Source organism: Homalodisca vitripennis, chromosome X, assembly GCF_021130785.1.
Source record: "Homalodisca vitripennis isolate AUS2020 chromosome X, UT_GWSS_2.1, whole genome shotgun sequence".
NCBI lineage: Eukaryota > Metazoa > Arthropoda > Insecta > Hemiptera > Cicadellidae > Homalodisca > Homalodisca vitripennis.
The window spans coordinates 140,789,937-140,807,257 of NC_060215.1; the positions used below are offsets into that span (position 1 = coordinate 140,789,937).

At 34.9% G+C, this 17,321-nt stretch overlaps 2 protein-coding genes across 10 annotated transcripts in view; one reads left to right on the forward strand and one right to left on the reverse strand.

Annotated features, from left to right (window-relative positions):
* The window catches only part of LOC124369922, a 180,448-nt gene that overhangs the window by 134,939 nt on the left and 28,188 nt on the right, over positions 1-17,321 (forward strand). Inside the window, exon 11 of one of the 9 annotated variants that reach the window (XR_006923130.1) lies at positions 13,173-13,615. The exons of the other annotated variants lie outside the window; for them this stretch is intronic. The gene's annotated coding sequence lies outside the window, so the exon portion shown is untranslated. Of the gene's footprint in view, positions 1-13,172; positions 13,616-17,321 lie in introns of those variants that run through there. 9 annotated transcript variants of the gene reach the window in all.
* Positions 1,251-3,893, reverse strand: LOC124369921 (innexin inx2-like). Its single transcript, XM_046828106.1, has one exon. It carries the CDS (start codon positions 3,757-3,759, stop codon positions 2,737-2,739), a length of 1,023 nt encoding a protein of 340 aa, XP_046684062.1. The 5' UTR covers positions 3,760-3,893; the 3' UTR covers positions 1,251-2,736.

Below are 17,321 nucleotides of genomic sequence, written 5' to 3' on the forward strand. Positions count from 1 at the left end.
AAGTGTTAACTAACCTTCGTTGTTATCTGTATTTGCCAAGCAACAGCTGAATTGTTGACTACCCTTCGTTATTACCTGTAGGCTATCTGCCAAGCAACAGCTGAATTGTTGACTACCCTTCGATGTCTTTAGCTGTTAGACAAAAGCCAAAGTGTTAAATACCCTTCGTTATTACCTGTATCTGCCAAGCAACAGCTGAATTGTTGACTACCCTTCGTTGTCTTTAGCTGTCAAAAGCCAAAGTGTTAACTAACCTTCGTTGTTCCCTGTATCTGCCAAGCAACAGCTGAATTGTTGACTACCCTTCGTTGTCTTTAGCTGTCAAAAGCCAAAGTGTTAACTAACCTTCGTTGTTCCCTGTATCTGCCAAGCAACAGCTGAATTGTTGACTACCCTTCGTTGTCTTTAGCTGTCAAAAGCCAAAGTGTTAACTAACCTTCGTTGTTACCTGTAGCTGCCAATCAACAGCTGAAAGATGCTATTTCAATCTTGGATTATATGGAAATTATAAGAATTTAAAAATGAAAACATTACTTTAGTAGTGCATTAGTCCAATAAGTGACTTTTAAACACCAAAATAACAAACTCTGCAGGTTGTAATCTGAGGTGTTAAGCCAGCACAAAAGCCTCTTTAATCAAACTTGTTTCTTATTGTTATTTTCTTTTAATTACATATTTCTAAAAACAGTTGTTTAATAATTTTTGAAGTCAAATTTCTAAGGAAAAATCATTAGTTTATATTGAAATAGATTTGGCTGTTTAATGCTTTCGAAAAAATACGCTCACCAATCGTGGCCAAATTGTTATGAGGAAAACAGGAACAAGCTAAATCTGACTTGATCATTGCAGACCATCCGTAATCAGACTATAATGATTTCAGTGCAATCAGACCAAATTGAACTCGTATCAATAATAATATGAAATGGTGTTCAAACTATCAGTACTTTTACGATCTTTACAGATTTTTCTTTTTTCATTACATATATTATTAACAGTTTATTGAAAACATGTTTGGTGTTATATGGCCAGAGAGGTTAATTAACATAACTTGCCCTACCAAAATCCAATCTAATAAACAATGGTTTTTATCGATATTAATTCATGAACTAAATCGCCTCTAGAAAAGTGTTTTATTTCAAATTTGGAAACAAAGATACTAACGCATGTTAGGTATTAGAGATCAAAACATATTAGTTAAAATTGTAGCCTAAAACTAAAAGGAATGTAAACGATTAGAAAATATGTTATTCATAACAATGAAAAAATCTTTATTTTTAGGAACACAACGTATAAACGTCATAGAATTCTTCTTAAAGTTAAAAATACAATAACATTTTTCTTCATATTAGTATACCATCAAGTCTCTTTATTGTTCATGAAAGCCTTCTGGATTCACTTGAACATGGATGCTGCATTTGGTAAAAGGCTTAACAATTTTCTGTCACAGAATAATATTGTGATTTTTTGGGAGGGGAAGACAACAGTAAGGTTATCATTGCCCAAGAGAATCTTTGCTTATTTACTTCATATTTAATATAGGTATATTAAATATGCTAAGGTATTCATAGAAACTCAAAAGTCTAGAATAATAAACGTAAATCAGTAATTGTTTAGTATACAAAACTTACTAAAGCATAAAATTACACAAACATTATTACATTCCCAAACTAAAATACATTTATTTATCAAACTTAGACTGTATATAGTTTAAACTTGTAATGAATGTTGTTTATTCCCTGAAATTATCAGATATGTGAATTGATAACTTTTTAGTAATTATACTTAACAATACAGGGTGGCCCATAAGTCAGTTGTCAGAAATGAAAATACAAAGTTACCAGAAAAGTACAAATACTTTATTTGTACAAAGTATTGTATTATTAATGTAATTATTATTATTTATTTTTAATTATTAATTTAAAGAGTATCTAACCTACAATAGGTGCTCAAAATGGCTTCCACGTTATTCTATACAAACATCGTCTTAAAAAATTGCAAGTGACAACTGACTTATGGGCCACCCTGTATATTACGATGTAAAACATTAATACAAAATTGCCCAAAATTACAAAACTGTCATAAACGTTTAAGATAATAATAAATAATTTAAAAATCAAGAAATGAAACAAAAATGATAACTTGCCATGACTGAACGTTTTAGTAATTTAATAGGTGAAACTATAAATCAACATTATTTACAAAGAAAACAATACTCACATTCTTACACAGACACCATACATGTCATATTAAATGCTTCGAAATAAAAATAAACTATATTAAAAATATTAGAACAAAACGGTAAAATTTAGGACCTCCAAGGCAAAAGGCCTGATCAGATAATCCGATCGCCTACAAATTATAAGAAAAGAGTTGTCAGATAATTAAAAACTTGTAACAATGTGTGCGTGTGTGTGCACACACATACACACACATAAGGTATAATATACGTAGTTAAATCATCATTAAAATTAATGTTACTAATGTAAAAACCTGAACACGGCGTAGTAATTCTACGTTAAAACATAAATATTTACATTTAAAAACCCATTAAAATGGCAAATATTATTTCAATTAGATATATTAAAAAACAAGAATACTGGCTCGTTTTATAAAATAATACTGTTGTATAAGAAAGCTTGAAGATCCTAGTGATCCTACACAAATTATACGGTAAAAACTCAAAAATTAAAAAGCATTTATAAATGAAATAATAAATCATTTATAATTAGAACAAACTTACAGTGAATGAATCTGTCTGTCTATATCTACAACGAGTTGTTGAAATATAATGGTGTCAATGTTCTCGCCTATTCGGCACAGCATAAACCACTCACTGAGGTTGAAAGAGTGGGCGACGACCCTTGCTTCTTCAGAACGAGAATCGTCGAGCATGAGTTCCTGCAGATATTGAGCACGGATTTCCCTGGACAAGAGGGCAGGAGCGTGTTGGGTGAGGTTGATGATGGACACGTAGGCCAGGAACGCGTACCAGAACCACAGTAAGACGAACGTGTTCTCACTCATATAGTTGAATCTAAGATGGCACATCCAGGAGCCGAGGTCACGAAGTGTGCACAATCCAAGTGTCGGGAATACCAAAGCCAAGGCGTCGACACGATCTTCACTCGGTGTCGATATGAGAGAGAGAATGTCCCATCCGTGAGTCGAGAACACGGCACCTAGGAAGTGGTCCATGAGGGATATCTGAAGTAGATCATTGACCAAGTTGAGAATCTCACAAACTATATATGCGTAAACGTAGAGGCTAGGAGGCTGATGTCGCTCGGAAGTGAAGTAGTTCACTTTCTCCTGTTTCCACAAATTCTTGTCGGTATCTGATAGGTTTGGCCTTCTGATATACGAGACGAGAGACTCCATTCTTCCACTTTCCAGTAATTTCCAGATGTACCGGGGCGCAATGAAGATAAACACTTGGATAGAAAGCAATACCAATACCCAATCGTGATGAGAATGCACGGTCACAGGGGTCTTTATGTCCATCATGACATGTGACATATTTTTCATAGCTGTGAACGTGTTCTGGGCGTAACAAACCGGTTCAATGCTTCTGATACGGGTGTTGTCTTCTTTAAAGCATGCAAATACATCGTCCAGGGACCTTGTGCCAATGATGATTGCAAGGCATGCTATTAGTATGCATGTCGTCGTCTGGTAGTGCAATCTGAATATAAGGTCATCTATAATGATGTGGTCTCCCGGAAGTAGTGTTTGGAGTACATTTCCTAAAATGTCCCCCATTTTGACGTCACTAACACGACAATTCTGTGAGGAACTTCTTGGGGCACTGATAGAGAGACCGACACTCCACTGCTCGCAGAAACTTCTCGAGGCTCTGATAGAGAGACCGACACTCCACTGTTCGCAGAAACTTCTCGAGGCTCTGATAGACAGACCGACACTCCACTGACCGCCAAGAACTAACGTCGCGCGTCGCGTCTCAGCGCTCAGCGTGGTTACCGCAGTTGTGCCAACTTAACTGGAATGAATACTCACTGGAGTAGGAATACAGTCCCTCATTGACAAACCCGTTTATTACTGTTCCGACAAAACAAAACTGAAGCTCTCATACGCTCTAGCAACCTTATTTTCCCAGGGTGGTATTTTTATAATTCATTTAGTTTATTTTAATATATGTACAAAATATCATAATAATAGATTGAATTAACTAGAACTAATCATTGATTGCTACTTCTTTTACTATAAACTAATTTATTTAATATTTTACGATTAATTTCTTTGTTTTACGTGTATAATTGTTTAATTCAAAGTATAATCTTTTTATTGTGTATTACACTAAAACGCATTCTTTATACTGCCTATAACACACGGGCCCAAAAAATGTCCGTAATGAATGAATGTCCAATAAAATTTTAAATAGGATAATTTAGACAATTTTATTACAAAGTTTATTACACCATAACAATCATGAATAAATAAACATTAAAAATTATTTTTTGATAGATTACAAATTATCTGAACGTTTCGATTCAGACAGAATCCAAAAGATCGTTCACTCAACAGGAGGTAAATAATAAGTTCAGAGTATTAACCACGTTCTCCAACATAAACTGATTGTTATCTATCTTTTGCTTTATTTTCTGATGCACTATTTGCAAAAAATACTCATTTATAATGGTCTGAATTAAAAATAATTGCTACTTCGTACATAAACATGGTAATTACGAATATAAGTAGGGGATCTCATCGCACTCATGATAAGATTAAGTTACATAGATTAAGGGTTTATAATCATTTAAGATTAGGTCGTAAATGAAGAGTGATGTGAATGTTGAGTTAAACTCCACTTCACCTATTGCTTAGTACAGCGTCTGAAATCTGATGCTGTCATAGACTTCACTCCTGTAATCTTGAGTCCACGTCTACCTAAGAGATAAAAAAGTAGGCGATGAAGATGCTCAACAACTTTAGCGTCTGAACCTGACTTTTTCATAGACTTAATTCCTGGAATCTGGAGTTCAAGTTCGTCTGAAGAGATCCAGAAGTCGGCGAGGAAGCTCAAAAACGAACTATTTGCATCGTTTCGACATCAGACTACAAAAACTAATGTGATATATAAGAAGTGTTGTTCCGCATCATGTCTAAAATATTGCAGTTGCACTCAATTATGTACCTGATGAGATAATGAGAGCACCTCTTCATTTAGATTACACTTACATTTGTGGTCTGATGTTAAAACGTCACACAGAGTTCGTTTAAGCACAAGAAAATAAAGTGTTTAAAATTTAGGGTTTACAAATATTCCTTTTGATATTTTCTAAAATACACGCTTTTTCAGTTTCTTCCAGGTATTTTCAAAACAAAACTTCTCCTTTCAATTGGGCTGCTGACAAAACTATGGATTAAGGGGAGTCGGATGACCCCCTGGGTCAAAATTTTCAATTTTTATTTTTTTGCTAAATTTAGTTTTAAATATATTCCTATTTATTTTAAAACAAATTTCATACAAATCCGTTGAGTCAAACTCAATTTACATCACTTTTTATAAAGCAATACATGGAGAGTTTTTCGGTGGTTTTGTCGCAACAAGCTGTCATTGTCATGCTAAATGTCTAACTTTGTTATAGTACTGTGTAAGCGCTGTGGTACAGTGATTTCATTTTCTGAGGTTGGTACTAACTCAGTAAATATTATTAATATGTATTCTGATTAGTTTGAAGGTGTTGTTAATTTGAATTGGTTAGTGACATCCTAAGTTTGCTTTATTACTTTTTAGTAAAAATGCCTAGATCATCTAAAGTGTATAAAAAGCGTAAGCCTATATGTCTAGGTAATCGTAAGGTTGTGGTTGTTCGTGAAGAAAATAATGATGAAAGTGCTGGAAGTGATCGTGATTCTGTGGATCTTAGTGCTTCTCCTAGGCCTACCCCACCTCAAAGTGATGTACCTCAACAAAATTCTTCAAGTATGAAAAAAATTTGGTGAGAATTTGGCATACTACCAAGACTATTTAGGTAATGGTGAAATATATGACTTGGTCAATTTGAGGACTGTTCAAAACTTACTCGGTAAAATAGCTGTACGTTTACATTGTGGAGCAAAACTGGATCTTGTTACAAAAGATAGATTAGGCTTAGGTTTCACAGTAGAAATAATGTGTGTTAACTGTAATTTTAGTGTGAAAGAATCAAACAGCCCAGCACTAAGCACAGGAAAGGGAGAAATAAATGTTAGGTTAGCCTACGCTTTTCGTTGTGTTGGCGTAGGTGAGCAGGGCGCTTGAACCTTTTGTGGAGTAATGAACATGCCTCCTCCAGCTTCATTCAAGTACTACAATAATGTTCTTTGTAATGCTACCAAGGAAGTGAGCTTAGAATCTATGAAAACATCAGCAGAAGAAGCAGTACAAGTAGAAATTAGTGAAAATGATGATGCGAGTGATGAGTCTAGGGATATAACTGTTGCACTGGATGGCTCTTGGCAGAGACAAGGCCATACCTCACAAAATGGAGTTATGACTGCAATTAGTGTAGCTACAGGTAAAGTAATAGATGCTCAAATACTATCTAAACATTGCAGATGCCCAAAGAGGTTTGAAAAAGAACATTTAGATAGCTGTGCAGCTAATTACATGGGATCCAGCGGAGGTATGGAGGTAGCCGGAGTGGTTGATATTTTTAGGCGGTCAAAAACACTACATAACGTCAGGTACAAAAATTATCTTGGTGATGGTGACACTGCGTCTTACTCTACTGTATCGTAATTGAAACCATATGGGCCTGAATTTATAATTGAAAAATTAGAATGTGTCGGGCACGTTCAAAAAAGGATCTCTACTCGCCTTCTCAAACTAAAAAACAAAAAAGGCAAGCAAGAACTCTCTGACGGCAAAACAATAGGTGGTTGTGGAAGACTTACTGGAGCTGCTATCAAACAAATAGCAATTTACTACGGATTAACCATTAGACGAAATACCGGTAGCCTACAAAAGATGAAAGCCGTATGGGCTGTTTATTTTCATTTGTGCTCCAGTAACCAACATCCATCACACAGACTTTGCCCAAAAGGAACAAGTAGCTGGTGCAAGTTTCAGAAAGCAAAAGAAAATAAGGACATTTATGATCATGATTCACATTTTCATTTACTTGACACTGTAATGTCTGAAATAAAACCTATTTTCAAAGATTTAGCGTCTCCAGAACTTCTGAAGAAATGTTTGTATGGAGGCACTCAAAATCCGAGCGAGTCGCTCAATAATATGATCTGGTCTCGCATTCCCAAAAGGACATTTGTGATGAGGAATACACTCGAGTTTGGTGTGTATGAAGCCTTGGCTTAAATTTTAATTTGGGAAACATAGCCAGATGTAAAGTCTTAGCAAATCTAGGCATTGTTCCGGGAGTGAACTGTGTTAGTGCCCTTAAAAAACTGGACGAAGCAAGAATCGCAAAGGCTCAGAAAGCTATAGAAGAATTAGAGAGAAAGTGTAGACAAAGCTCTACATTAGCAAAAAGGCGTTTGGAAGATGAGTATGAGGCAGAGGAAGATCCAGACAATCCAGCATATGGGGCTGGAATGCACTGAGGTAGGTTTATGTTTTGCATTAGACTAGGCTTTAACTTTAAATGCAATTTCCCGAAAGTTTAGATTTTTTCCACTTATGTACCTTTTTCTCAGGAACCACTAAAGATATCGTTACAATTTTTTTTTTTTTTTTTTCACTTGATGGGAAAATTAAGGAGCACACTTTGACCTGGGCTTTTAGCAAAATTCTCATAAAAAAAATTTTATTACAGCTTTTTTACAAAAAATCTGTACTTTTTTGAATGTACAGTATTTTTAAAAAAAATCCTAACCATACTAATTTTTTGAATAACTTAAAAACCCGGGTCAAAATCTTAATAAAAGTCTAATAAAAGTAACTATACAAAAATCATGTTGATATCTTATATAGTTTTTGAGAAAAAAGGTACACAAACTTGATCAAATTAACATTGGCAGCATAGGGCCATCCGACTCCCCTTAAGGAGCTGTTACTAAAAAAAAACTAAAAATGTGAATTGTTGCTGTTATGTATTCTTTGGAGGTTTTTAATTTTTCTTTTAATAAAGGTTCTAAATCTTTTTTTACAATTTATATGTTAGCAATAATTTTCCTTAATTTCTGTTTTTTTTTTTTTTACTTTATGTCACTATTTTCAATTACAGTATTTCTGCACTTAGAAATTAGACATAGTTTTTTAACTGTTCATCCGGGCCAACCTGCCTAGCAACGTCGTTTTCACCCGTTCCAGTTTTATATTTATTTACATTTTTGTGTTGATGTAATGAAGGTTACTGCTGTAATTAATCGTGTAATATCAGTTTGTAATTATAAGTTCTTCCTCAATTTAATATAAAAGGGAATAAGAACAACATCGGTTCTGAAGAAGTGAGTGCTATAAAATTACGAAGTTTACTCATTCACTCTTGGTTAAAAAGATAGGTGAAAACATGGAATATCATATAATCGATTTTACTAGGGTTGTTTGGGTTATGGCGCTATGTAAAATGTTTTTAAACATGCTATCCGTAGAGGTGGTGCCTTGATGGATTGGCAGAAGCAAAGAAATGTCTATCAACTGTAACACAAAAGGGACTATTGAAATTTGTTAAATTTCTTGGATGTGAATATCAAGGCTTTATCATATTTGGAAGGGTTCAACAGTCGAGTAAACTTTTAATAGGATGAATGAATTTTCCTCAACATCTTCCAATAAAATACTCGAAGTACTTACTTGTATACACTGCTAAGCAATTTGCTAGGGAACTATCGGAAATCAGCTGAGCAAACCGTTCCTTTAAACGGAGCGACTAAAGCCTTTCGCAGGTTTTATGGTTTTGGGGTATTTATTACCCAGAGAAGGAAAAATACCTTTATTATTTTGTGCTAATGTATTCATTGTAATTATCTCATCAGGTAGTGCACTACATAAGAGTTTTAACATATTATATGTTGGGTTAATGTTTTAAAAAATTGAATTGTCTGCATACATAATTTTGTTACTCTCAGAAAAAATATCCAAAACAACTGTAAGTAATGAAAAGAGATGAAAAATAGGTCCATAGACCTACTTGACTGCGCTGTAGATAGTTCATGGGAAAGCGGGAATCTGGATAAATGAAGTTCTGTCTTTGACTTCAGCAAGAATTACCAAAGTTCTTGATTTGTTGTGTCCTGATAAATGTAAGCACAATAATGACCAGTCTATCTTGCTGTAAATATGTTTTAGTGACTTTTAGATTTTATGAGGCATTTTACGGACAAGAGATATATGACTTATTATTATTACGATTCCAAAACTTTTTATTGAGTAAAGTGTAAAAGTGTAAAGTTCTGTAGATTCAGTTACAATGTATTGGGCGTCTACATAAAATAATGGTCAGGTGACTTTTGAAATTAAAATAATGTTTGCTAAAGTAAAGCTTGAGCATGACAATTAATTGGGTGGGCAGGGCAAGCTAAGTAAATCTAATTTTCAAAATACTGCAGACCTGTTATAACCTAGCCATAAGTCGAAGTGGGAAGAAGGTGCATATGATTATCACACAATATCTCCAATAACAAACTTATATATCTTAAAATAATTGTGCATACAAGAAGGCGTGGTGTAATAAATTATGTTATCATGACTTCTTATTGGTTACTTTTCAAGAATAAGGAAAGTGCAAATCATCTATAAACATTACTATAGTACATCCATCACTTTTTTATTGATAAAATGGATACGCTTCAATGATCTGATACCTAAAGGGGTTCCAAGTAGGTATTGTATTTTTTTCTTACAGTCCACACATTACTCTGAGTTTAAATGTAACTTACAAATTTATTAATTTTGTAATAAACTCATATGTATGGTAATTTTTGAATAAATTATTTTACAGAATTGTAAATTTTTATTTTTTTAACTACTAGATTCTACATGTTTTTGAGAAAACATGTTATACAACACATGTTTGTTTATGATAAATATGTATTCTTAAAAATATTTTACGTCAATGTTACAAATCACCCAAAAGTGGCCTCCCACTACAGTAATTTAGTCTTCAGCCATTCTATATGTAATGGGTTGTACATTTGCATAATTTATAAATATCTTAAACTTAATCATAACTAAAACATATCCTGACAATTTTAAGTAATTTAAAGTGAGTGCCGCGGCGGCTATCACTAAAATGTTTTATACTCAAGACTGAATAGAAACATAAATGAACGTAAAAACATATTAATTTTATTGTGAAGGAATGTAATTCCATAACCACTGGTAGATAAACACACTGGTTTAACAAGAAAATAACGTAACATAAAAATAAGAATGTAAAAAATATTGCAAAACTGTATTGATAAAAAACACATAATATCGTTGTGAAGCAGTTTTTGGAAAAAAGGCACTTAGTGATATATTACTGCAAAACAACCAAAGGTTTAAAATGTTATATTATTTCTTAAGATACCCGTGAAATTACCATAGGTATGAGGAATTTCTCACAAACAGCAATAAGGGTAGCAGTGGCCTGCAATCAGTGGTTGTGTGTGTGTGTGTTTCGGTAATGGTCTGTAATCCTTCATGGACTATTACCAACCGGACAGACAATATAAGTAATGGTATGAGTAATTTCTCACAGCCAGCAGTAAGGGTAGCAGTGGCCTGCTGTCAGTAGTAGTGTGTGTGTGTGTGTGTGTTTTGGTAATGGTCTGTAATCCTTCATTGACTATTACCCACCGGACAGACAATATAAGTAATGGTATGAGCAATTTCTCACAGCTAGCAGTAAGGGTAGCAGTGGTCTGCTGTCAGTAGTAGTAGTAGTAGTGTGTGTGTGTGTGTGTGTGTGTGTGTGTGTGTGTGTGTGTGTGTGAGTGTGTGTTTCGGTAATGGTCTGTAATCCTTCATGGACTATTACCCACCGAGCAGACAATATAAGTAATGGTATGAGGAATTTCTCACAGCTAGCAGTAAGGGTAGCAGTGGCCTGCTGTCAGTAGTAGTGTGTGTGTGCGTGTGTGTTTCGGTAATGGTCTGTAATCCTTCATGGACTATTACCAACCGGACAGACAATATAAGTAATGGTATGAATAATTTCTCACAGCCAGCAGTAAGGGTAGCAGTGGTCTGCTGTCAGTAGTAGTGTGTGTGTGTGTGTGTGTGTGTGTGTTTCGGTAATGGTCTGTAATCCTTCATGGACTATTACCAACCGGACAGACAATATAAGTAATGGTATGAGTAATTTCTCACAGCTAGCAGTAAGGGTAGCAGTGGCCTGCTGTCAGTAGTAGTAGTAGTGTGTGTGTGTGTGTGTGTGTGTGTGTGTGTGTGTGTGTGTGTGTGTGTGTTTCGGTAATGGTCTGTAATCCTTCATGGACTATTACTCACCGAGCAGACAATATAAGTAATGGTATGAGTAATTTCTCACAGCTAGCAGTAAGGGTAGCAGTGGTCTGCTGTCAGTAGTAGTAGTAGTGTGTGTGTGTGTGTGTGTGTGTGTGTGTGTGTGTGTGTGTGTGTGTGTGTGTGTTTCAGTAATGGTCTGTAATCCTTCATGGACTATTACCCACCGAGCAGACAATATAAGTAATGGTATGAGTAATTTCTCACAGCTAGCAGTAAGGGTAGCAGTGGTCTGCTGTCAGTAGTAGTGTGTGTGTGTGTGTGTGTGTGTTTCGGTAATGGTCTGTAATCCTTCATGGACTATTACCCACCGAGCAGACAATATAAGTAATGGTATGAGTAATTTCTCACAGCTAGCAGTAAGGGTAGCAGTGGTCTGCTGTCAGTAGTAGTGTGTGTGTGTGTGTGTGTTTCGGTAATGGTCTGTAATCCTTCATGGACTATTACCCACTGAGCAGACAATATAAGTAATGGTATGAGTAATTTCTCACAGCTAGCAGTAAGGGTAGCAGTGGTCTGCTGTCAGTAGTAGTGTGTGTGTGTGTGTGTGCGTGTGTGTTTCGGTAATGGTCTGTAATCCTTCATGGACTATGACCCGCCAGAGTGTCCATTTAAGCCATATTATGGGGAATTTCTCACGATAATGTTCGGTTAAACACGATTCTCACAGTGTTACCAATATTTCACTATAAATCCTGGAAGTTTCCACTCCTCTTGCACAACACTACTGAGTAAAACAGCACACAATCATGCTTCACTTATTATTTAACTTGAAAGATTTCTGCGGTCTAGAAAATATAGATGTATTCTACGCTAGCATTTTGACATTTGGTTTCTTGACCATATTGATAAAGACCAACTATACTCAGCAATAATAAAACTGTCTAGGGTCTCGGTCAGATTGTTCTAGAAAAGATTTTCTGACACATAACTTTGATCATGTTGATGTTGGTCTGAACAAATTTTGCCTAATAATCTAAACAAAATGGTTAGGGAAGGATAAAGTTCAAAGATATCACTGATCATCTAACTTTGAACACCAGGATATCTGCTGAGTTTATCCAAATATATTTAAACCTTGTACTTGTGTATCAACAGCTAGCATCTAATTTGTGAAAGAAGTTAAAGACAGTATTACAGTACAGAAACCAAACCATTTATAAATAATAATACATATCTTAACAAAGGACACACCTTTCTACTAACTTTATTATTAAATTGAACTGTAAATTTGGATCACCTTCAATATTAAAAACCCAAATATTGGTTTATGGGTGATATACTCGCACTAGTTCCTGAAAACCAGAATGAAAACATTTGATACAGTAGCAATTGGTTTCATGTAATTGAGATATTGGAAGGAATATCAACGTATTAATTTTAATCATCTAAATTACCTGTGCTGTCATAATCTCCTTCCTTTGTTATGTAAGAAAGTTTAGTACAGAAATAATAAAATCCATAGAAACAAACTTAGTATGTTAAATCTTCTGATCTGCATGTTTAGTTTCTACATCTGGTATGCGTTTCAGTTTATTTTGTTTTCTTATCACTGTAATTGCATCCAAAACTCATTTCCAAGTATAGACACAATGGGCCATTGCATTGCTTTTCTCTGATTAGGCTACGCTGTCACCAGTAATTTATATAAACATTTTAAAGTTATATTAAAGCATAGCATTTCTCTTATATCGATAATAATCAATAATTATTTTTTGTACCGATCCATTTTGCTTTGAAAAAATTTATTTAAATTTTGTTGCAGTTTCCAGTCAAAATGAAGAGAAGACAACGAGGAGAATGGAAATGACCACTGGTTCAGTAAAGCCTCCTGCCATGGCTCCATAAGACTTCCCTTTGGATCTTGCGTTGTGACAGACATCTGTCATCTCTGATCATCCTTAGGTGTTGTCAACATGGGGTTGGACCTTCAATGTCTGGTCCAGTCACAATATTATACATGTATGTAAAATTATTATTGTAACGTTGTAATATAAATATAATTGTACAAATAACCACACATATGTATTATAATTATAAGATAATATGGTAGAGCAATCTATATTGTGTATGCAGAAAACAAATTCAAAGAAGAAATGGTATTGTAAAATAAGGACTGAACCATAAATAGAAAAGATTACTAAATAACAAGTTATGAGGTAGAACCATACTGTTAACTATGTTTCTAGATACCTTATATGTTTCTATGTGTACAAAATAACTATTCTTTAATTTTTATATGACAACTTTAGAATTACACTAAAGATTAGGATTTGTAAATTTATGTATTATATGTGTTTGTATAGACTAATTAAAATGTTTGGTTATGCAGAGGGTCCTAATTTGTATTCAAGTTTGATTTGCTTCCTCTTAAGTTGACTTACTCTAATATATATTTAATGGAAGGGGCAAAAGCAAACAGGTAGTACACTTAAGTTCTTAATCTGGTTATTTCACTTGTTTTCATTTTCTATAACTTTTATTTACAAGTATATACTGTGTCATAATAAGTTAAATTTCACATATGCCTACACATGACATTTTGTGTTTAGTGAGAAATGTGAAACATTCCATAAACAACATCTTTCACAAACCTAAAATGACCATGGATATAAAGATTATTGTTTTAAACTGCACTAGAATTAATGTGTCCATAGTACACAACCAACTAATTTTCTGATTTCTTAACTAAGATATTGGTAAGATATGGAAGTTCATTGACCAACAAACCTGAGTTCTGCCACATGTGCAGGCATATGTTATAATATGTTAAATGGTTCTTACTGTTTAGGAAGTAGGCCATAAAAAAATGAGTTCAAGGGATGCCCCTCTCTTCTATACCTTGAAGTTTGGCCTCTTCTAATGGTTTGAAGCTTGATCTCCTGGATAGTATCTGTAGAACTGTTACCTCTTCTCCACAGGAGAGAACGTAAATCCTTGTTTGAAGAAGCAGGAAGCCCTGCTGCAATTCATGGATTATTCTAATGAGTGCCTGCTTAGTACAACTCATTTTTTCTAATAATTGATAGTGACCGGGAAATCAGAGACCACCAGCCTGACCCTAATATAAGCTGCTACATACTTGTAGTTAGACGCTAAAGCATATACTTTGCTATCTTTGGGTAGAACTCCGTCATTGAATTATCCGAGAGCTGTCTAAAGCCAAGGGCTGAGGCGCGAGAACTCCTTAATTAATCTAAGCTTGTAGGGAATCCATGCCACATCTTCTATAGTTGCATGGCTCATGAAGTAGAGTCACATCCATGGACCTTCTGGCAAACTCAGCATGTTGTGTCCAAGGCACTGTTGGTGTCCATGAAGTTTTCCCGAATTAAGCTAATACGGGAACGATGTACTTTTCTTCTTTCGTTAGAAATGGGTAGGTGTATTGTTTCAGCCTCCTTTAATTGTGTTGGGGAAATCTAGTCACTGAATCACCCCCATCTTCCTTTTACCACTGCCATATGGATGGGGATATTGCTAGTGACGTAGATGAGCAGTGGTCACAGAACGGAAATGCTGAAACACTCTTTTCTGGTTTTTTTTAGTGATAGTGTGGAAGGCATTAAAGTGCTATACACTACTATGTAGAAATTGATGGGTCACTTTCCACAACTTGGGTCAGAGAGTGGAGTTTAGTTGGATGGTATAAATCTATCACCTGCTCTCCCCTTTGGCGTTTTAGGGTTTGACGCCTTAGGAGGTAAAGGTTTAGGACCCATTGTGTTAGTTTCCAAAGGAACTTCCATTGTTGTGGAATAGTATCCCCTGAGTTTCAGGAACACATTTTCAAAAAGGTGGTATACCTACAATTACTTTTTCAAACTTACTTGTAGAGGTAAAGACGAGTAGGCAACAGGGCACATTCAGCCACGTTGTTTTTAGAGTAACACCACCCTATGGTTTTGGAGTGTTTGCTTTCAATGAGAATCCTATGAGTGGATAATAAATTAGAAGTCATCTAGATCAAAGCCTCATATGATGAGGACAGTTGAAGAAGAAACACACTGGCCGGTTACTGAAGAGACCCTTCTGCTCATTGGAAGAACACCTGATGAATGAACATCAAAGAGAAACTTGGTCAGATTGTTCTTCAAGATATCATGTATTGTCGTATTATATACAGATTTTGATTAGGTAACATATTTTCAGATACACAGAATACATAAGTATAAGGTCACAGAGTTTTGATTGGAGTTATGGTCTGTAAACAAACAGCAAACCAAATTACATGAGAACAAAGGTCTCATGATGGCTGAGATTACACATAAAGTTGATACCCATACATCGATAGCTGTTAGCACCTTCTCTATGATATCACAAATTTACATATGGGAGATCTCAGGGAGTTGAGTACAGCTGAATGGAAGCACAGTATTGACTGATAACAATGATAAAATCTTTACGATCTCCGATGTCGATTGAAGTGAAACACTATCATCAACATTCAACAGAAATGGTACGAAAACTTTGTACATAGATTATTACAGAGATGCAATTTAAGAATTACCCAGCCTAATCAACCCCTTCTATCATCAAAGATCAAGCTACAAGAAAAAACCTTTGGAGCAGTTTCATTGGCCCATGCAGGAAGTAGGAATCCTAATCTCATTCTCCAGATGCCATAAATATGCAGAATGACAGACCTCACTGATGAAATTGTGGTGTAACTTCAATTTGATGCGTGCCCTATCTACGCACACAAGGATAGGCCCAATCATAGGATCGAATTTCTGCATGTCATGAGCAGGAGATGAAATGGAAGGACAGGACCAAGACATAGTTTAAGAATATTATTTAAATAATATGTTTAGTATCCTAGTATTCTAGTATTCATTGTTTGTTGTAAATATTTATAGTTTTGTTGTTGTTACACACTTCATTGTTTTCTACCTCTACCTCATAACTTGTTTTTTTAATATTCATATCTAATTAGAATAAAAACAATACCTGTATACTAACATTCATTGTTTGTTGTAAATATTTATAGTTTTGTTGTTATTACACACTTCATTGTTTTCTACCTCTACCTCATAACTTGTTTTTTTAATATTCATATCTAATTAGTATACAAACAATACCTGTATACTAACAATACTAGGATACTAAACATATTATTTTTAGAAATTCGATCCTATGATTGGGCCTATCCTTGTGTGCGTAGATAGGGCACGCATCAAATTGAAGTTACACCCCAATTTCATCTGTGAGGTCTGTCATTCTGCATATTTATGGCATCTGGAGAATGAGATTAGGATTCCTACTTCCTGCATGGGCCAATGAAACTGCTCCAAAGGTTTTTTCTTGCAGCTTGATCTTTGATGATAGAAGGGGTTGATTAGGCTGGGTAATTCTTAAATTGCATCTCTGTAATAAACTATGTACGAAGTTTTCGTACCATTTCTGTTGAATGTTGATGATAGTGTTTCACTTCAATCGACATCGGAGATCGTAAAGATTTTATCATTGTTATCAGTCAATACTGTGCTTCCATTCAGCTGTACTCAACTCCCTGAGATCTCCCATATGTAAATTTTGTGATATCATAGAGAAGGTGCTAACAGCTATCGATGTATGGGTATCAACTTTATGTGTAATCTCAGCCATCATGAGACCTTTGTTCTCATGTAATTTGGTTTGCTGTTTGTTTACAGACCATAACTCCAATCAAAACTCTGTGACCTTATACTTATGTATTCTGTGTATCTGAAAATATGTTACCTAATCAAAATCTGTATATAATACGACAATACATGATATCTTGAAGAACAATCTGACCAAGTTTCTCTTTGATGTTCATTCATCAGGTGTTCTTCCAATGAGCAGAAGGGTCTCTTCAGTAACCGGCCAGTGTGTTTCTTCTTCAACTGTCCTCATCATATGAGGCTTTGATCTAGATGACTTCTAATTTATT

Excerpts from the sequence above, each read along its gene's own strand:
- LOC124369921 (XM_046828106.1), bottom strand. The coding sequence starts at position 3,759 with ATGGGGGACATTTTAGGAAATGTACTCCAAACACTACTTCCGGGAGAC.